Source organism: Biomphalaria glabrata, chromosome 5 (genome assembly GCF_947242115.1).
Source record: "Biomphalaria glabrata chromosome 5, xgBioGlab47.1, whole genome shotgun sequence".
Classification (NCBI taxonomy): Eukaryota; Metazoa; Mollusca; class Gastropoda; family Planorbidae; genus Biomphalaria; species Biomphalaria glabrata.
The window spans coordinates 26,550,272-26,573,040 of NC_074715.1; the positions used below are offsets into that span (position 1 = coordinate 26,550,272).

The 22,769-nt window shown below is 30.2% G+C and overlaps 2 protein-coding genes across 15 annotated transcripts in view; one reads left to right on the top strand and one right to left on the bottom strand.

Annotated features, from left to right (window-relative positions):
- LOC106061682 (FYN-binding protein 1-like) overlaps positions 1-1,101 on the bottom strand; it is a 51,341-nt gene extending 50,240 nt beyond the window's left edge. The window contains exon 1 of the mRNA XM_056030014.1: positions 956-1,101. The gene's annotated coding sequence lies outside the window, so the exon portion shown is untranslated. The remainder of the gene's footprint in view (positions 1-955) is intronic.
- LOC106061671 (ras-related protein Rab-23-like) overlaps positions 1-20,290 on the top strand; it is a 30,737-nt gene extending 10,447 nt beyond the window's left edge. The window contains exons 3-11 of one of the 14 annotated variants that reach the window (XR_008778034.1): positions 11,758-12,101; positions 12,217-12,302; positions 12,621-12,697; positions 14,372-14,451; positions 14,578-14,660; positions 15,332-15,415; positions 15,896-16,012; positions 16,158-16,183; positions 18,842-20,290. Coding sequence is in view for 10 of the 14 variants with exons in the window: in XM_056030032.1 (XP_055886007.1) it covers positions 11,947-12,101; positions 12,217-12,302; positions 12,621-12,697; positions 14,372-14,451; positions 14,578-14,660; positions 15,332-15,415; positions 15,896-15,987 (657 nt within the window). In the remaining 4 variants the exon portion in view is untranslated. Of the gene's footprint in view, positions 1-8,400; positions 8,500-8,688; positions 8,839-9,414; positions 9,607-9,631; positions 9,755-11,757; positions 12,102-12,216; positions 12,303-12,620; positions 12,698-14,371; positions 14,452-14,577; positions 14,661-15,331; positions 15,416-15,895 lie in introns of those variants that run through there. The other 13 variants (XR_008778035.1, XM_056030027.1, XR_008778032.1 and 10 more) reach the window with 13 other exon arrangements.
- Positions 20,291-22,769: the final 2,479 nt, after the last annotated feature.

A 22,769-nucleotide genomic window follows, 5' to 3' on the forward strand; every position in this document is an offset into this window, starting at 1 on the left:
ATGGAAACCAACCAAAGCAGCAAATAAATACCTGGAAGAAAAAAAATCCCCAAATAGAAAATATATTTATTTTCTATTTTACATTGACATTTGTGAACATTTATAGAATTCATTATCATAAAAACAATTGGACCACGCAGCCAATTAGATTGATATAGAATCAGCAATAGAGAGAGAGTACAATAAAAAGGACAGATGACAGAAAAAAATAGAAAATTATAAACACAATTGTGAAAAACAAAACTCTTCTTGTAATACTTGGAATCTTTCAAAAAGTTCTAAGAAACCACAGAAGAAATGCTGCATGTTCCAAACAGAAATGAAACTATAAACTAGTAAGGCTACCAGTGACAATGTATGTTTTAGTGTCCAACCTCTGCCGGGGGGGGGGGGGGATATCAAAGACCACAAAAAGTTGTCCAGTCCAACTGAGCTAATGCAGCTTCATTAACAAGAGAAACAAGCAAAAATCTATGGCCTGATACAGAAAATTATAAGCACCAACATATGATGGAAATGTGTGGAGAAAACAAACCAACCAAAACTTTATGGAGACCCTACAAGGATGTGCAGAAATGAAAAAAAGAAAATGGGATACTGTAATGATTAGTTCCGAAAGTAAAAACATCAAATCACAAAAGGTGTTTTAGGGCCAATACTGCCTAGAGAATAGCTGACTTAGTTAAAATGTATAGACCATGTTGATACCGAAAAAAACAACAACAGATAATGCTGACTAGAAGAAATTTATGAAGGAGGTTAAGTCCTGCATGGGCTATAAATTTAAGCCACACAGATGGGTGGTACTTTTAAAGCTGGAGTGCTGTATCCTTGTGCATATGAGTATAACCCACACATGTGTATACCCCGCACAAATAAGTACCGGTAAAAACAAAATAATACAGCCCGCACCCTTACATACCTCGCATGTGCAATAAGTGACTTATCGACTTACCGCAAACTACCGGTACATCAAGTTACTGCTCATCAGACGTCTGTCCCCCGAGACTGCAATCGTTCTCTAGTTGGTGTTCTAACAAGCCATGCAGAGTGCAACACGTGAAATACAAGTCTATGGTTGTCTCTGTAATATGTTGTTTTGTATTTGTAGTAAGGTGTATAACTAACCAGTAGCGGCCTTAGTGGAGCGCCTGAGGGGGGCCCCGCAATCGGAGATTTTATTGTCACTAACTTCAAAAACCAAATCAGTTCTCATACACTAGGACTTCTTACTCAATATGTTCCCTTTATGATACCAATAACCATTTAAGCTCTCAACATAACATTTTTAGTATTGAAATAACGTTCAGTTTCGGTAAAGACAGAATCTAATAACCTGCCGATTCTAAGAGGCTATCATCGTTTAACAGTTCACCTTGGCATCAATAACAACTCGTAGGCGGAAGCAGCCAATCCAAATCGTTTATATCGTATATAAACATCGACGTCCAATCGAATTTTAATAGGAAAATGCGTAGTGATCAAGTTTGAACAACTCTTTGCATTACGAAAAATTGTAACTCTATATGAAAGAGTCATTTATAACATTTGTGGTAACATAAATGCAACTTTTGAAAAAGTTTTTTTTTATGAAAATAAATGTACAAATTTACAGTGTTTTCTTGACTTTCGCAGATGATACTTTTTAAGACCGAACGCGAAGGTACATATTTTCGCGGTATTTAATTTCATAAACGTATATTATTTTTGGATATAAATAGTAGGCCTATCCCAGGATATCCCCAAGTACGTAAAACCACTAGTAGGGACCACTGTAGCTCTTCTAGCAGACTTTCTTCTTATAGAACGTCCAATTGGCTTCAAAGTGAGAGAGGAGACATAATATTAGTAGGCCTACCGGTAGTGCGCGAGTGGTTTCCTTTGTATTTGCTTATGTTAATTCAGAACAATTACAATACAGTCTATAATGTACTTACGTAATGTAGCTACGTCATGTTCTATTATTTGTAGCAAAAATAAGGCCCACAGCTTAGAGGCGGACATACTGCTGTAGTGTTATTGTTACATCGTTAGAGACGGATTAGCCCATTAGCGTGATGAGTTTACGGTATATATTGGCCCACTCTACCCTTACGGCTAAGAGCCCCGCACATGACGCTTGCCCAGGGCCCCGCTAAGGCCGCCCCTGTAACTACCCATCGGCATGTCCATAGTTTTTTTTATGTTTATGAGTAAAATAAATTTTGTACACCCCGTACTTTGTATACCCCACAGAACTAACATTTGTTTGTAAAAAAAACTTATATACAACCTATGTGTTATATGCACGAAAATACAGTACTATAATTCTCCTAGTGGCATGAGTTGCATTGCTCATACATAGGTAAGTCTCCTAGTGGCATGAGTTGCATTGCTCATACATAGGTAAGTCTCCTAGAGGCATGAGTTGCATTGCTCATACATAGGTAAGTCTCCTAGAGGCATGAGTTGCATTGCTCATACATAGGTAAGTCTCCTAGAGGCATGAGTTGCATTGCTCATACATAGGTAAGTCTCCTAGAGGCATGAGTTGCATTGCTCATACATAGGTAAGTCTCCTAGAGGCATGAGTTGCATTGCTCATACATAGGTAAGTCTCCTAGAGGCATGAGTTGCATTGCTCATACATAGGTAAGTCTCCTAGAGGCATGAGTTGCATTGCTCATACATAGGTAAGTCTCCTAGAGGCATGAGTTGCATTGCTCATACATAGGTAAGTCTGGAGGGAGTTCTTACGAATGTTATACAGCATTATTTAAAAACTAAAGATGACTACCATTTACATCTTTGAAACCTTATTTCGGTAGCATTACTTTCTTTTTTTTTGTTATTTCCCACTATAACATAAGTCAAGACAATGTTTTAGAAATAGTTCATATTTATAAGATTGATTGGACAGAGTTTGTTTTCTTTATGGTGTGACATGCAGTTAATTTTTAGCATACGGTCAATGGTGATATTAATACTAGACCTATATGGACTTGGAAGAAATGGGACTTGTTATTTGTCTAGTAGTTTATAAATATCCCACATACAATAAAAATAAAAGAATGTTAAAAAAATTATATAGCAAGATTTTTGATAAATGTATAGCAATGCTTTAAGATTAATGAAAACAGAGAATGATATATAGCAAGGGAAGTAATAAAAATAAATGGGAACTTGGAATTAGCTCAGATTATTGGTGTTTTGTTAGACAGTTCAATGCCTCTGACAAGATGTTGGTGGTTCTTGGGGTCAATTGAATGACATTGACAGATACTGTAAAATAGGCAAGAGAAAGTAGTAACAGACAAGTGTAGGTCAAAACCTTGCACATAATCCATTTTATTTGGAAGATCATAAGTAGCTGTTGTGCCTACTAACACCTGCATAATTCTTTTAATGACATTAATTTAACAAATACCAAGCATATTATATAAAATACTAGCTGATACCCGTACTACACTACAGTTGAAATAGTTGGTATATATGTTTATTTTGCCCCAAAAACTTTTAAACCCATTAATAAAACAATCTGCATAATTACAACACTTAATTTTCTAGCCCTCAAATTCTAAGTCCTTTTTTTTTTTGTCTCTTTCATCCTACAAATGAAGAGTCTGCAAGCCCCTATCATAGAGTATGCACAAAAACGTCTTCTGCCCATCAGTTGTAGCCCTCTATCTCCCTGCACTATAATGCCCCCCCACATATACACATAGTATTTTCAAATGAAACCCCCCTTCTTGCTGAACAGTTTAAACGAAGAAACATCACTATTTGCAACTTAGTCCACACTTAAAATATTTATTTTTATTTTGTCAGTCATAGATCTAGATTTAGAGAGGCACATTATTTAGAATAACCCATTGTATCTTCTAATGAAAGGCTGTCTTTGAATTCTAATAGCACATAACTATACCTGATACACATGCTATACTACTGTTGGTACATGTGTACATAGCTTGAACACTTTTAAATCCATCAATAAAATGGCCCACATTACAAAGCTACCCCACAACTAAAACAATTTAATTTTCTAGCCCTCAAATTCTGTAATTCCCTTTCACCCTTCAATTGGCTTGTTATGGGGTAAGCCCAAACACTCCTTAAGCCTATCAGATGTAGCCTTCTAATCTGCCTGCATTATAATGACCCCCCAACACACACAAACACTATTTTAGTGAAACATCCCTCCCCTAACAACACACTTTTTGGCCCTTGTATATTCAGTGGAACAGCCAGTAGTACAATAATATTGCACACTTTTTAGCCCTTGTACATTCAGTGGAACAGCCATTAGTACAATAATATTGCACACTTTTTGGCCCTTTGGCCCTTGTATATTCAGTGGAACAGCCAGTAGTACAATTATATGGCACACTTTTTGGCATCTTCCAATGGTAAGCTCTCATTCCCAACCTCAAACTTTTAAGCTGTTCCAATTTCTTTTCATCCTTTAAATTAAAGGTAGGTAAAGCATAATTTTAAACAAAGCATACCTTCCTAGCATATAATATAATAATGTACAGTAGAGCATCAATGATCCAGATTAATTGGGAACGGTGTTAATAATATTTTTAATAGAGTCAAAGACAGACTTCATGTTTGCCACTACGATAAGAAATTGAATAAACTGGATGTCAAACTTCAAAGCAATGAGTTGTTTGCACATAAAATGTATGTGCATGTTAAACATTTTCAAGCAAAGCTTTCCCTTTTCTCCAGGCAAGCAAGTGAAAACAGATTTTCTCATTTTCCTTTGTAATTTTCCCATTGAGTTAGCATAAAAGCTGTATACAAATGTCAAATGGTACAAAATAATACTGCCTTTACTTTCTTTTTTGAAGACACTGAATTGCATGGTTGGACACCTCATAAAAACAAAATATTTCTTTATTTTCCCATAATACAAAATAGCAGTATTAATGCATGTGTTTTGTATGTGCTACGTTATTAAAGTATGACTATGAATGCTCAAAGAGCTACATCTTCATCTAAGGTATATTGGAGGAACCAAAGAATTCTCAGAGAGTGTCTTTACAGCTATTTTTTATTTGGTGGTATGGGAGATAAGGGAGTGTTATAAAGAAAGCCATTTCTTGGAGGATTCAAAAATAGATGGTTCCAGACAAAAGAAATAACATATAATTTATATAGCCTATCATTTTCATCATTGCGAAGTTCGATCAGTTAGTAGATATCTACAATATAAAGTTCTTGGTCCTGCCCACTGATTACCACTTAAATTAAATCCTATTGTTATTTAACTTAAAACTAGGAAAACTAAGCCATTTTCAGGATCATGAGCACAGTGGTTTAGGTTAAATTTACCAAAAAATTATTTTTTATTCGCAATTTCTACTGACTATGTTATTTAACTTAAAACTAGGAAAATTAAGCCATTTTCAGGATCATGACCACAGTGGTTAAGGTTAAATTTACCAAAAAATTATTTTTTATTCGCAATTTCTACCAACTATGTAATTGAAAAACTACATTTTATTCTCTAAGGTACAAAACAATGGTTCTTCTGCTTATTAACACTTTTGTGTGCATAACTTTCTTTCATTCCATTTTTTTTAATTTATGTACATTTACTTCACAGGTCTAGATCTTAAATTGTAATTCTCTTCTTTTTTTTTTACTTCTCCATGAATGTGAGGGATTATCCTTAGATCATTGTGATTATCAAAACTGTTTTTAAATCTGTATTAAAGCGTGTGTATGGAGAAAATTACTACTATTTGCAATGTAAAGACTAGATAATGTGATAATGATAATGTGTAGAGCATTTTTAAAAATGACTAGATCTACAAGTAGGCCTCTATTCTTAAGCAAAAATTGTCACAGTGAAAATAGGGTGAAAATAAGGGACTATTAGTGTGAGTGTGTAATGCTTTGTTCCCCTGTATATTTTACTTCTATTATATGTTTATGTATGGTGCAAATATGAAATATGAACTTTTTTCCATATAGTTGGTAAATGGATAGTTCATAATATTATGTATCAAAAACCTTCAAAACTTCAGCCTTTACTGTCAAACCTTTACACTAAAATTCATCAACAACTCTTCTATCTTAGAAAGCTAAGAAAATTTGAAATCAACAAAATAATAATTAACTTTGCTGTCATCTGCTGGTATGGTAATACTTCACTAGCACAAAGACATAGAATAAATAGACTAATAAAAAAAAAGCATCTTATATCACTTGAACACAGCTCCATCAGTTGCTATCTTGTACCATGCCAACCCATCTCTTTCAACACATTTTTTGATAGCATTGAATGAATCCTGGACTGAGGTTGTGTCTTTGAGTAATTCAACACTGAGTAAACTTAGTATCAGTAATTGTGCTGTGTCCTGTACATCAGTACTTTCGTCTAATGCCAGTGAGTACTGCAAAAAATCCTTGCTTGCATTGTGAAGCTGGTGCATCTATAATCTCCTGTTTTTTCAACACACCTAACTACAGTTCTCCTTGACAGAGCAATGCTATCTAATTTCTTTTTCTGTTCAGGACACATAATATTGGCTGCATCTGACAAGCATTCTTTAATAAATTCACATTCTGAAAAGGGCTTGTTCTGTTTAACAATCATATGGCACAACACCAAATCAGCTTCTGTTACAGCTTCTTATAATGACAATTGTTTGGTGAAAACACTTAACTGCTTTCCTCAATTTATCAACTAATTAGGGACTCTATATAAACCTGAGAGTTAATGTGAAAAGGCAGTCATAGGTAGAGTCGTCTGTACTGTTGTCTACTGTGCGAGACAGTAGAAGAGAGATGTGTATGACTAGATGCAAGTTAACTAGGGTAGAGTGAACTGGAGTGGACTACTGTTGTTAAAGTCTATACAGTGAACTACAGTGGACTTGAGCCGTTACAGTCGATACAGTCGATGTAAGACATGTACGACTCTGATTTGGTAGACTTGAGTACAACTTGGTGCAGCTTTGGGAGACCTGGAGCGACACTAGGAAGTGTGTCGGTGGTCTGTTCTGTGGAATACAGCTTGATGCAAGTTGAGAAGAGATGAATAGCAACGAAGTATAGCTAACTGTAAACTGACAGATTTTGTACAGTCTTCTACGGTACATGTTACAATGACAAATTGTTAGAGTTAATAGTCAATAAAATTATATGAAGCTGAAAGTTGAGTCGTCAAGTTATTTGCAGTGTTTTTATTTGTGTGCCTACTAATACATTTAGCCAAAAGATCAGAAATATGTAACAATATATATGTAGGGTTATAGTATAATATATATATATATACAAGTGAGATCGAGATATATTATTTATTATTTAATTTTATTATCTTAGTTCTTACTTTTTTTTTATTCTTAGTGACACTTACGACTTACTTCACTTAGACTGACCACTTAGTCTTACTTAGTCTTAGATCTAGTTAACTTAAAGTTAGATCTAGATGTCTATTATTATTATTTTAGCTTTTTATATAGCGCTCAGAGCGCTTTGGTCCAATCTCATTTGTGGACCAGTGGGGGGAAAGGGTATCTAGGAGTTGTTTTTCCGTGCTGCCTTTAGGCGCTAAGTAAACACAACTGCACGAGTCGGGTGTTGAACCTCAAGGCCCCCTTCTAGGTAGCCAAGCCAAGTTCAAGCGCACTTTGCCTCTCTGCCCCATATTCCATATATATGAATATATGTCTAGACTATATATTTAATATATACTTCTTATATTATTATTATATATAATTAATATAATTATACTTTACTTACCTTTCACTGGCCTTAACTATAAGTATAACTAAAATTAACTTACTAGACCTATACACTATAGATCTAATTATAATATTATAATACACTAAATACACTTTATATTTGAGAGATATAGTTGAATCTAGATATCTACTTTTACTTTTAGTCTCAGTCTTAGAAAGTAGTTAGTAGAGTAGACTGTAGAGTCAAGAGACTTGAAGAGTCTGGTCAGTCTACATTCTACATATACTCACTGACACTAGTCTAGTGACTCTCTACTTAATAAGTCTACTACTAGATCTACTAGTGACTAGAGTAGAGTAGACTAGTCTAGCCTCTCTAGTTACTCTACTCTATCTCAAGACTAAATCGAGAGCTAGACATATAATCTATTATCTAGATCTAGACTCTACTAAAGTAGATACTGATCTATATTTCTATAACCAATCTAGATCTAGAATCTAGACAGATCAAATAGACTATAACACTATAACTATTATCTATTAGACTGTCTATTTTCTCACTTAACCTCTTTTGTTTGTATTAAAAGGCGTTTCTAGTTTTACAACACGAAAGAGTGATCTTTCTTTTATTAACTTTTTTTTTTAAAAGCCAAACAAATATTTTACATGGTCACTGACCTGCATCTCTAATGTCTCTATTATTTTATTCCATTTTGATTTCATTTAGATTTTAGATCTAGACTAGATCTTAGTACAAAAAAAATATTCTCTTAACTGCACCGAAATCTAGACTAGATCTAATCTATACAGCATAAAATTAATTGTAAAAAAAAATAATAATAAATATGAATCTATATCTAGAATCTATATATTATTATATAATCAGATCTCTATCTACAAAAATTGACAAAACTTTAATTTGTTCATCAGATCTTTTGTTTTATGGATTTCGATCTAGACTAATTCTAGTGTTATTTTTAAGAAACTTTTCGTAATTTTTCTAACTTTTAACTACAAACGAGTTCAAAAATCTAGATCTATAGTAGATCTATATAGTTATATATTTAGCTTATTTAATATAATAATAATATATAACTAGTACTCTAGTAGTAATAGAATATAGATCTAGATTATTCTAGATCTAGGTTAACGGTTAAGTCTAGTAAGTTAAAGTCAATATAGTAGTGACTGCTGACTCTATACTGATACTACTACTAGTAGTGATAGTGACAGTGACTATACTCTATAGTAATGTGACTAGTACTCTGAGTAGTACTAATAGAGTTAGAGTTAGATCTATATATTTAATATATAGACATAGAGTCTACTATTAGTAATACTATGAGCAGTATGAGTATTATTTAGATCTAGTAATAAGTAATACTATAGTCTATAGATCTAGTAATAGAATAGATTTTTATATTGAATTAATGAATATATTTATAATATTATGATTTAGATTTATATGATTATTTAAATTAATACATTATTTTTAGTATTCTAGATCTACTAAAGTGTCTAAAGTACTATCATCTAGACTCGATCTATGATACTTTTGATAGTATGAGTGTATGATACACTATACACTGTATCACTAAAATAACATGATTATTATATATATTTCCTATGGCTATGCCTATCTATACTATACTATAATTTAAATATTAATATATAAATTAATAATATATATAATATAAATAATACTCCTACTCCTAGTATAGATAATAGAAATTATATAATATAAATATAAAATATATTTTATTAATTTTATTATAGATTCTCTAGTGACTCTCTAGATTCTAGTCATACTAGGAGTCAGTAGGTTACAAATACAAGAGTCAGATTAGAGTGTAGAGATGTAGATCTAGATGCAAGAGTAAATTTTATTTTATGAAAGTCTGAGACGTGAAGACATGGCGTAATTCTGATTGTAAGATTGTCATGAAGTGAAAATGATAATATTAGATCTAATCTATGACTATGATTAGTTAGTATGATTCAATCCAGATCTATCTAGAGTCTACTATACTTAACTATAGACTAGACTCCACACTAGAGTCACTAAAAAGTGTCTACTAGTCTCTAGATCTATCTATGTATAGTATAGTATAATTATTATATTGAATATTGATATATAAATAAATATATAATATAATTCTAATTTTCTGTGATAGTTTTATATAATAACAGTGATGGGAATTTTCTGAAAATTTCTTTTGATCCGATTTCCTAACAAAGAAAATCAGATTTTATTATTTTTCCATTTTCGGAATAATGCGAAAAAATGAGATTTGATTTGTTTTGAACAAGCGCACATCCAGTCTGTTGACACAGTTAAGTTCCATTTTTTAAAAATCTCTTGTTATCGTATTGTCTTATAAGTCTAGACCTAAATCTAGGACCGGGAGTGAATGGAGTGGTTTGAATCAGTCTAGATAGATATATTCTAGATAAGATATCTAATTTCTTTAATTTGAATACTTTTGATCTGGAACGTCTAGACTTCAATGGCTGCTTGGCATTATTTTATCGGAGTTGAGAGTAGCTCAGTATAATTATCTGATTATGCCCGGCCACTCTGCCTATTAGATGTGCTTTGAATTTTTACTCTGTTCTTACAATGGTCCTTTTTTTTTTTTTTCTAATTTGAACACTGCCTGCCGACTTCCATGAGTTCATTTTGGATTAGATTTAGAGATCTAGATCTAGTTGGCCTACCGTCCATCTCTATATAAAAAATATAGATTTAGGGAGTAGGCCTATTTTACATGACTACTATAGTGAGTTACTGAGTATAAGTCTGAATGAATATAATAGTAATATATTGGATCTTGAGTCACTAGAGATTGAGATCCAATTTATTAGATTTACATAGATCTAGATTCTAGATTATATATATATATATAGTATAGATTAGATCTATAGTGAGAAATATATATTAAAGTTTTTTTCAAAAACAGGGGTGTACAAAATTTCCTAAAAAAATTTTCATAAGTCTGTTCCCATCACTGATATATAATTATAAATATAAAATATTATCATCCAGTCATTTTAGAATATAATATTATTATATAATTATTATATAATAATTCAATATCTAGAGATCTAGATGATATTATTAATATCATTATTATAGGCTAAATTATATTAAATTTATATATTTATATGTAGATCTAGTAGAGACTAGTATTTCTAGAGTCTAGACTCAATTTATTATAGTTATAGATCTACTAAATATAAATTGTAATATTTAGATCTACTAATTTAGATCTTTAATTAAGTAAGTAATTGTATTTAAAATATAGACTCTAGCTAGAGTCTAATAATTATATTATATGTAATTATTTGATCTTTAGAATATATCTTTTTATGGTAAAAGTAAAGTTCCTCTTTCAGACTTGAATCTTTAAATAATAATCAATAAAATTAGAATCTATATAAGAGTAATAAGAGGTATATATATATAGATCTAGTTTTATTTAAAAAGTCTTAAAAATAACTAGAATTAGATCAAGTAAAGATTTAACTCTTTCTCTCCTAATTGACGATACCATCGTTGATTTGACCCCATTCTTTCAGCCAAATCGATGATATTTTAGAGGATAATATTAATAAATAGGGATTAGCTTTTGATTATCATCATGTTTCTAGTCATGAATAGGTTGACAGAGCTCAATAACATTTCATAATATTATCACATCTGGAGGAGTCCTTAACATTCTTCTTAGAAACTAAATATTAATTTGTAAATGAACCAAAACATACCAAGAAAAATCAAATGCAGCTTTCAAGCAGATAACCTTGCCTTAACTGTTTGGCCTTAAGTTGTCAGAAACGATCTATATTCTATTCCTAAGCTATGTTGATAATAAAACATAAATGTCTCTGTAGAAACTAAACAGAGTATGCTAATTTAGCCTGAAAGCATAAATAGGCTTTAAAAATAGTACCAAGCTGTATTTATTTGAGGAAATTAAAGAAAGGAAAATTATCTGCAATTAAGCCCCATAAATATTTTGGTTGAGTTTGTTTTTTTCTATCATAAGAAGCTTAGTCTTAAAATCATTGTATTTTTTTTCAGCAGATTTAGACTAACTACAAGTTAACAAAGGATTTGGACTTCTTGTCTATGATTGGAGAAATAAATCAATCTCTTTTCATAGAAATAACGTTGAGAAATAAATTGATCTCTTATCATATAAATAACATTGAGGTCGCTTTGTTAGTTTAGAAAACACTGGGGGCTGCTAACTCAGCAGAAACTGCCACCATGAGGGAGGAGGAGGTAGAGGTGGCTATTAAAGTAGTAGTGGTTGGAAATGGAGCAGTTGGAAAATCTAGTATGATTCAACGTTACTGCAAAGGAATATTCACCAGAGACTATAAAAAAACAATTGGTGTTGACTTCTTAGAAAGACAAATTGAGTAAGCAAACTTACATATTTTAAAACCATAATGCTCTGATCAATATTTCTGTTTCAATTTAATTATTCATGTTTTAAATGTAAAAGATTTTGAGTATATGTATATATTTTGACAGGATTGATGGTGAAGAAGTACGTCTTATGCTGTGGGACACTGCTGGACAAGAAGAATTTGATGCCATCACTAAGGCCTACTATAGAGGTCTGTAGCACAATTTTAACACTGCTGTAATTTGTTTTATCTTTGATAGAATTTTGAGAAATCTTTTCAATGCCTTGACTGGTTTTATAAAGAACATTGAAGATGTCATAGATAAATATGTTAAAAATCTTTCAGTACGGTAACACTATATTTCTGTTGTTCCTAATGGATGCGACTTAGAAAAAAAAAAAGCTCCCTGTTTGAATCATGACTAAGCACTTCTCAACCATCATGTCATAATTATTGGCCCTGCTAGTGTTTATTTTTTTTTTTTTAGAATTTATGGTTGGAGCTCATTTTTCAATTTCAAATCCACAGGTGCTCAGGCGTGTGTTTTAACATTCTCCACGTTAGATCGTGAATCATTTGAAGCCATTGAATCATGGAAAAAAAAAGTATTTTCTTCTCTTTTTTAATAAATTAAAACACCTAAACATTATTATTTTTACTTTTTTTTTTTTTTTTTTTTTTTTTTTTTTTTTAGGTTAAAAATAAAGCTTTATTTATTTAATGTTCATGTCATGTTAAAAAAAAATTAATTAAAAAGCACTTTTTTTCCAATTTATTTTGAAATATAATAAATTTTGTAAAAAAAATTTAATTTGTATAAGCTAATCCAATACAAGAGCTTTATCAGAAATAAAGGACTTATGAAGCATAGGCCCTTGCAGTGATAGGAATAAGACTTAGACTAGATTAGTAGATAATTGACTTAAATCTAGATCTTCTAGGTGTATATCTAATAGTGAGCCATGTAGAGAATCTATATATTTAGATTGTTCTACATCATATAACTAATGTATGTTTTAAAAGACCAGTGGGGCTTAAGCCTAGCGATCCACTTCTTGCATACAACTGCCATGTTTGCTAGCAAGAAAGTGTGTTACACAAGGAAAGCCTTAAATTTAAGCTTATATTAATTTACTAAATTAGCAATTCTGCTATTGTACATTCTTTCCCTCTAAAGCATTTCTCCTCATGGTTGGTTATTATTGAATGTTGAGACTGCTTAGACCAGATATAAAACATTTCTTCTCATGGTTGGTTATTATTGAATGTTGAGACTGCTTAGACCGATATAAAACATTTCTCCTCATGGTTGGTTATTATTGAATGTTGAGACTGCTTAGACCGATATAAAACATTTCTCCTCATGGTTGGTTATTATTGAATGTTGAGACTGCTTAGACCAGATATAAAACATTTCTTCTCATGGTTGGTTATTATTGAATGTTGAGACTGCTTAGACAAATATAAAACATTTCTACTCATGGTTGGTTATTATTGAATGTTGAGACTGCTTAGACCAGATATAAAACATTTCTCCTCATGGTTGGTTATTATTGAATGTTGAGACTGCTTAGACAAAATATAAAACATTTCTCCTCATGGTTGGTTATTATTGAATGTTGAGACTGCTTAGACAAATATAAAACATTTCTTCTCATGGTTGGTTATTATTGAATGTTGAGACTGCTTAGACCAGATATAAAACATTTCTTCTCATGGTTGGTTATTATTGAATGTTGAGACTGCTTAGACCAGATATAAAACATTTCTCCTCATGGTTGGTTATTATTGAATGTTGAGACTGCTTAGACCAGATATAAAACATTTCTCCTCATGGTTGGTTATTATTGAATGTTGAGACTGCTTAGACCAGATATACAAAGCTGTATGCTGTGGGCAAGAGAAGAAAGCTGTCATTTTTTTTTCATCTAAATGTACAAACAATAGTGCATCTATTTTGTGTGTATGTGTGCAGTAAAGCTCATTAGCATAATTAATTTGTAACATTTTTCAAATAAATTACTAAATATAATTAACTTTATTTGATTTAAATAGAATTTCAAAATTCCTTATTTAGGTCTCCCTGGCATGGCGGTTCACAAACGCGGGTGTAGAAAATTTCTTAAAACTTTGTCAAAGTCTGTTCCCATCACTGCCCTTGTATAATAAAACTAAATTTTGAACTTTCATGCATCTGATTATGTATCAAAGTTTGAAAAAAAAAACAACTTATTTTTTGTTTACAACAATGTCATAATTTCACTTGGGTGAAATTTCAGGTTGAAGATGAAGTTGGTGAAATAGTAATGGTTCTTGTACAAAATAAGATTGATCTGATAGATGATGCAGTAGTACACACGTAAGTTGTCTTTTGTTTTGAAAATGCAAGCAAAAAATTGTATAATTCTGAGTCAATCCCTGTTTGTTTCATTTACATGTAAAATTTCTGCCCCAAGCTCGAGTAATATTTCTGCTTTTTTTAAAGGTCTGAAGCAGAGGAACTTGCCAAAAAATTAAAGTTGAGATTTTACCCTACATCTGTGAAGGAAAATTTAAATGTGGAAGAAGGTAATTTTTCATTAACATTTTCTGTAATTCTGTTGTGGAAATCTAATGAAGAAATCCATATCGTAAAATTGTTTTTATTTTTTTTAGAATTACTTTTATAGAAGAAAAAGTTTCTAGTTTTTCTATAGTTATAATTAAAATTGATGTGGAATAATTTGGAAATATGTTATGCATTTTTTAAAACCACAACATAAGCTGATTTTTTAAAATAGGAAAGTGTGGTATTTAAGAGAAAAAAAACATTATTCTTTCAACAAGACTAAATTTTATTATTTCTGTTATTTTAAAAAAAAACTCAGAATATTGCTCAGATTTTTCAATCAGAATAAAACTAATTTATTGGTAATGGTATTATTTTTTATGTTTATCTGATTGAAACTGATTTGGTTGTTTAAAATTCTGTGATTACAAATCTAAATATTAAATGTACTGCATTTTAAATATCTTATATTGTAAAAATTACAGATGAAAGGACATCCTTCCTAACTCATGTGTCTTTGAATTTATGTCATCTACTTTTAGGTTTACCTTAATGCTAGTCAAGGATTAAGAAAAAGCTATTTGTAGTGGTTCTGAAATTGTTGATACTAATTCTTACAATTATAATTGTTGATATTTTGTGTTTTACTGTTATCTAGTGTTGTGTATAACTCTGTGCATTTTGTTTCCAGTCTTTAGATACTTAGCAACCAAATATCTGGAGAGGTTGAACTCTGTTGTTGATATTGAACCTAAACATAAAAAAATTGGCATAGGTAAATTATTTCTTATATGATATGTTTCCTTTAATGTAAAGATAGATCAGTATCTTAAACTTTGTTTCTTAAACATATCTATTATTAAGGCTTTTTATTCCTAAACTCCCTTTATAGATTATATTGAGTCACGAGTTCCAAATATTCTATATAATAAATTAAATGACAATACAACAATCCAGAACTCAACTGATTAAATTAAAGCTGCCCCATTCAAAGAACACAACAATTTATATCAAAATAAGGGCACAGTCCAATGTCGCTAGCACCAAAATATACGTCTTGTCCTAAGCACTGAAGTGGGTCTCTTGTCCGTTAATCTTTCTCTAAGCTATTTCAATTCTATGTTTTTAATGTATTGGTACTAAGGAAATCCCTGAACTTCTATGTGTCTTACTATCAAGTCACTTTTAGCCAATTAAAACAACATTTGTTGTTAGTCAATGTATGATTTGTTAATAAGACTTTGTTTCAATCCAGGTGGATCTGATGGAGGTACATTTAGTTTAACCTCAAGCAAGAAAAAAGGTTCAAGTAAAAAGTCTGTGTTGGTTCAACGTTGTTTAGTTTAGTTTGGAATGGAATGCCACCTTGAAGGTTCTCTCATCTTTATTTATCAAACAGAATCTCCTTTTATGTTCAGAGAGAATTCATTTATAAAATTTTCTCTTTTCATTTTTTTTTAAACAAATTATTTACTGTTTTGTTTGTTTGTTAAATGTATTGCTTTTTACTTCCCTAGCCTCTTTTGAATGGCTCCAAATGAAAGTAAGCTAAACAAAATATTTACTGTTATTGATTTTTTGTTCTTGTATTCCAAGTGATATAAAGTGGGATCTCACTTGGCTCAAAAAAAAAAGAACAACTTTTTTATTGCCTGTAATCAGTTGTACATGCTCTATCAATGTTATTATTTGGCATGATCAGATTTTAATTCATTGTGCTTTCTCTAGGAGCTAATCCTTATTTCTGTGTTTTTTATTTTTTAATTAATTACAAAACAGTGATTCAAATATAATATGTCTATTTTCACCTGTAATTATAATATTTTATCACATTCCAGTTTTATTTTTTCTCCTGGAGAGTTTAAGTTACATGGTTAAAACTCAGTTTATTTAAAAAATTGAAAAGATTTCTGTTTACATTCCTCTTTTAATGATAAAGTATTTTCTGTCTCTGTTCATTGACATATAATAGTCAACCCTATTTTAGTTATTATTTGATAAATCATCTTTTGTCATTTGCTATCCTACATCTTAGTTTATTTATTTTTTTAAATATTTGTAAATTCATGACATTCCTTGTATTCGTTTTGTTTTATTGCTGTACATTGTTTGTGCATATTTTAAGAAAAGCTATTGGAATCACATGAAGAAAAAAATCTCAATTTAAGTAATTAACTCAGCCTCACAAATTAAAATTGTCTTACAAAATTAAATCAAAACTTTTTAGATATAATAGCCAGATTTAGTAAGTAAACATTGAATTTAAAAAAAAAATAATTGGTCATATAGAATAAGTACACTGTTAAAAAATGAAATGTTTCCAAACTTCACACAAAAATATATGCTTCAACCTTTTTGTTCAGACTGTATTCAATCAGAATTTTTCACTAATTTCCCTTTGTAAGAATGTGAAGAAAGTTAAAGTTCTAAAACAAAATGTACTCATTCTCCCAATCTAATACCATATCATTGAACCCACCTTGTATCCTTATTTCTAATTCTTTTGACAAGCTGAAAATATTTTAGCACTCACACAAAGGTATTTCCAGATAAATATTTTATTTATATTTGATTTTATCATCCTTATTATTGAAATTATTTGATGTTACCATTGAAACTGATTTGGTTGTCTCTTTTTCAAGTATAAAATTCTTAGATTATAGATCTAAATATTAATGTTTCTAGTTGTTTTTTATCAAAATCAAATTTAGTAATAAGCAATAGCTACTAACACTTGATGTCAGATATGTAACCGTAGACTTTTGAACTAGGTAATTTAAATATTTACGTTGTACTAAAAAAAAAATTTTTTTTATTTTGTTAGACTACCTAAACAAATGTATTTGAAATGAGTACAACCAATATAGTGGATATTATACTATATTTGTCAACTGCTCAATTGTTAGAACATTTCTTTACTTGCCAGATTGGACTTTGTAAAACTATTTGCTGCTGCATGATGGTGCCAGTTTTTTTTTTAACTAATGTACATATTGATGCATTCAATTTTGTTTCCAAATTTCGTTATCATTTGAATGATTAGCTCTGATATCATGTACAATAGTTGCACTTTTAAAATGTTTGTTTTCTTAATGTATAATTTTATCTTTTTAATTTTTTTAAAAGCATATTTTGTTAGTTTTCATGTTGTTATTGAATGACTATTTATTTTACATTATTGTATAGTTTTATTTTTTGCTGCAATTTTTTTTAAAGCCAAAGCAATAATGAAATTATTGAAAGCTAACATGTAGAGAATATTGAGTGCCAATTTTATTATTACAATTTTTTTTTTTTACAGGGGAAAAATACAAAATAACTGCTGAAGAAAAAAATGTATACCCTTATATGCTATTTTTAAAAAAAGTTAAAAGTAAAATTTGTTAAATAGATATCTATTTTTCTGTACAATTTAATCTAATGGCTTAAAGAAGAAATAAAAGAGAATTAACTGTTTTTTAACATACTAAATCTATTGTGAATTATTGTTTGTTTGTTTTTTTGTCTTTAATACAAGAATTTAGTTAATTGATTGCATTAAGAGCTTTTAAAGATATTTAATACAAAAGTATACCAAAGTTAGCTCCTTTTTGGTAAAGTGATAATTTAACTTTTGTATGAAACATGACATTCCTGCCAAAACTCTCATCTATATGTTTTATTTTATGTGATTATTTTTAGGAACATATATTGTATGTTATATTTTATATTTAAAAAAATTGTTTCATATTATATAAATATATATATTTTTATTTATTTATTTTGATTATCATCATAACATCTGGTTGGGGGCACTATATAGGTTGTGGAATTATTGTTGATATTGGTGTTTCATGAAATCATAATTTACAAGCTATATCAATTTACTTTTTTATGAGAATGAAATTGTAATATTTTTAATAGACCAAGGGAACATTGAAAAGTTAGTTGAACTTTAAAGAATTTAAAAGTATAAGTCAAGAAAATTCTATGAATGATATACTAACATATTTTCTTAGACTTCAAGGGTATGAAATAAACAATAAAAACAAAAAAAGAAATATTTATTGAATTAAAAAATAAAAAACATGATTTCAGCTTTCATATGCCCAACTAAATTACAATTTAAGCCTACTTACATTCTAAAAATTATATATTGTTATATATATATATATATATATTAAATACTATATTATAAATTATTTACATAAATTTTTGTCAGTGCAGTGTGCTGGATTATGAGGTGTTGGTTGGACTATCAAGTCAACTGTATATATACTCGAGCAATAATACAGCAAAATTATTAACTAACTACAACTTGTTTATCATTACAAATTTGTCACCCTAAAAAACAAAGTGCTTTAAGTAATCATAACTATGGAATTTTGTGAGGGGGAGAGGGGGGGGGGCTTCATTGTATGGTGCTATATCAGCATTAATGTAAACTACAGTGTGATTTCTAATTTTCTTTCATTCACTTTAAATATGTTTATGCTTAGAATTTTTTTAACAAAAATAAATTTCAAATACACATCCACAACAAAAGTCATCAACAAGTAGATCATGTATGCTTTTTACATTTTAATTGTATTGTTGGAATGAATTTGATACTTACATTCTTGCTTCTGAAGAATTTATCAACATTCTTGATCAAAGCAATTGTTACTTTATCAGTTTAGAAACTTTATCAGTTTAGAAAGATATGTTTATATAGATAGTTATTTATCTACTTTATGTATAAACTGTCAGGTGTTTCATTCATCTTTCTATTTCATAGTTCAATAACCTACAGAATAATATTTAATATATATAATTCTAAATTTATATTTATAATTTTTTTTTGTAAACTTCACAAATCAGCTGAATGAAAATGTAATTTTTGCCATTATCCTAATGTATGATTTGATTGTTAATTAAAAAAAAATATGAACAAAGAAATGTACTTACCTTATGGACCATTAAATTTTAGCTATTATTTTTAGTTCTTTTTTTAAATTTAAAATATGTTCATGTTTAGTACCTATTTGTTTTATAGTTTTGTATTTTCTTATTTCAACAAGAAAATGTTACAACTTTGACAATATTTTATTAGAATAATTTTCAGTTAATGCCAGTCATCACATATTGTCTCAATAAATAAAATGTACATTTCTTTCACTGGTTTTCTTAAAGCAATGTATTTTTATATTATACAGCGTCAGGTGTTTATTTTTTCACCTAGTAAACCTTCATTGTCCAGCTTTAAATCTAGTCCCCCTGAATTTACACTTGTGATGCAGGGGCCAGCTTTATTTTGTTATTTTTGTTACTTCTGTACTTGTGTTTACATCTAGCTGCTGCAACACTGATAATATAGACATCTAAAGGATATAGGATTAGTCCAAAAGTGTTGGGAATAAGAAAGTAATAGGTAACATGTTTTCAAGAGATCATAGGACCAGGTCCTAGGACTATATAGAACAAACTTTTATTGTAAGTAGAACAACAATTATTGAGTCCACTATTTAAAAAATTTACGGTTTGCTATCGATTGTTCATTAATAAAAGTATAACTAATTACTTTCCCTGATATTATTATTTATTTAATTAAGTATAACCAATCAAATTTGTCCAATTTATAATGTGTTTTTTTTTTCATGCTTACAGAAAATAAACTGCTTATATTTTGAAAGTGTTCAGTGTTGTTGTTTTAATGGTTGCTTGATTGTTTGTTGTTTTTTAAATGCCTAACAATTATTTATTGTACTTTCATTTCATTTTCTATTAAATCAATTACAATTTTTTTCTACTTGGACTTGTCAGAATTTTTTAAGAGAGCTAAAAGAGGGATGAAGGGTTACAGTTGAAATGAATTGGAAATTTAAAAAAAAAAGAAAAAATATTTTCCTTTCGATTTAGTCAGTGTTTAATGGAAATTTAAAAATAAAATATTATTTTTTGTTTTATGCATCTTTAAAATCATGCACCAAATTTGTAGTTTTTAAGTTGATTAATAGCAAAAGTATAAAAATAGCAAGTGTTAATTAACGTTAGGGCTGATACAATAATAAATAAACCATTGATGGCCAGAATTTTAAGATGATTTCTGTTTTTACAAAAATATTGATTGAAAAACAAATCTTATATATTCTGTTAATTGCGCCATATAGAAAATAAATATTTTGACTGGTTAAACAAATACAATAGGACAACATAATTATTCCAATTGATAAACAATGACTAAGTAATTGCAGTCTTGTTATTGCTGTTCAAAATTAAAAATAGGTTCATTTGTTAAAATTATTTAATAAAAAAAAATGATTGCACGAATTAAAAGTAATACAAATAGATAGATCTATTTGAGCTCTAGGCAAGGTTTGGCGATGTAGATCGTATTATTGTATCTTGTATTTACACTGTAGGTCAATTACGTGTAGCAGTATTGGTCTGAGCGATGGGATCTATGTATTTAATGGGATCAAATGAAGGTCTAATCTTGGTATGCATTGGAGTGTTCTATTAATAGTAGGTGTCATTTTTGTATTCATTAATGTGGTGGGATGAAGGTGGTGGCCACTACGAGAAATGTAGTGAAGACTTGAAAGGAATGATCAGTGTGAATAACACAGTGTTGGAGTGTCTAGGGCTCTACAACGATAATGAATTATTCTTAATTTGACAGCACCATTCTTTAGTATGGTATAAAATGTCCACCTTCCAGTGCAAACAAATGTTGCTATCACAGTTAATCCCCCCGTCGTCCTGTTTGGGCTAGGAATTAATTCTCTTCAAATCTGAAGGAACATCCGAAAGATGTGAAACATAAAATACGTTGGAATGTAGTCAGTCTGATCGTTATTGTAATGAAAGCTTTTATAGCGCTTTTGGACCAAATTTTGCTGTGCATTATAAATAACTTTATCTTTACAATTGATATTATGACCTTTTCTAGTAGTAGGTTAATCAACTTGCTTCAATAGCGAGATACAAATTGTTCATAAGGTGAGGACAAATTGGCTTATTTGTAAATGAGAATTGTCAAATGGTAAGCTCTTTGTACAGACAAGTTTTGACTATTGACATGAATGTTAGTTAGCAACTATTTACACCAGAGGAAGGAGGTAGATCTATTTCTTTTGTCTTACTGTATTAAAAGTATTAGAACTATTTAGTTCAGTGTTTCACAAACTAAGTTTCGCGAAGCTTGAATAACTGTCCCACGAACTACTGGAATAATTAATTAGAAGGCCGCCATGAGAATTAATCTCTCTAAAAAAAAAAAAGTGTTCCGCGAAATACTCAGAATGTATGAAATGCTCCGTTACGGAAAAATTTTGGGAAACACTGACCTAGATTAGGCCTTACTGTTTTGTAAGCTTTAACATTTGTTATTTATTTTTTTAAAGTCTCCGTGTAATCTTTTGAGTTTGAACAAGCCAGCATCACTTGAATGCGGTTCATTTTATACTATGTAGGCCAGCTCCTCTACCACCAACGCGAAATCCACCTTGACTTGCAATATATGTGGACGGGAGTGTCACTCCAAAATAGGGCTCCACAGCCATATGAACGACTGAAGGAGGCCAATCTATTTGTATTTGTTAAAACAACAACTTTACATTGAAAAACGCTGCGATGGCAAATCAAAATGAAAACTATATCTATACGTTCACTCACAAGTAGTGATTTGGTTTGAGCTTTCTCGTTTGTTTATTTTGTTACCCTACTGACTGTTTCTTACCCCAAGTAAAAGGTGAAAAGTTTCATTCCAAAAGCTTGACATGTTCTGTTGTTATTGTGGTTTTCAGTTGTTTTTTTTTTTTTTCTTAATTGTATCATATGTATAAAAGGCTGATATTCAGTAGGTCAGAATAGGCCTACAATGTATCTGTATTGCTTAATAGAAGTTCCTGACATCCTGCTAAGGTAGGCCGTTAGATCTACGTGTATCTTGTTAGCCTGTAGTGTATCTGTACTGTTAATCGTGCATGTCTTAATTAAAGTAGATAATGGACTACAAAATGTGTAGGCCTATTCTGCTTTGGCGATAATTAATTAGGATAGGAGTGTATTCACAATAACGGCTGACAATGTTTGCACTTTTTGATAAAAGGCTATTATTTCAAGAATTCGACATATTAGTTTTAGATCATATTTTCATAGTAGTTGCA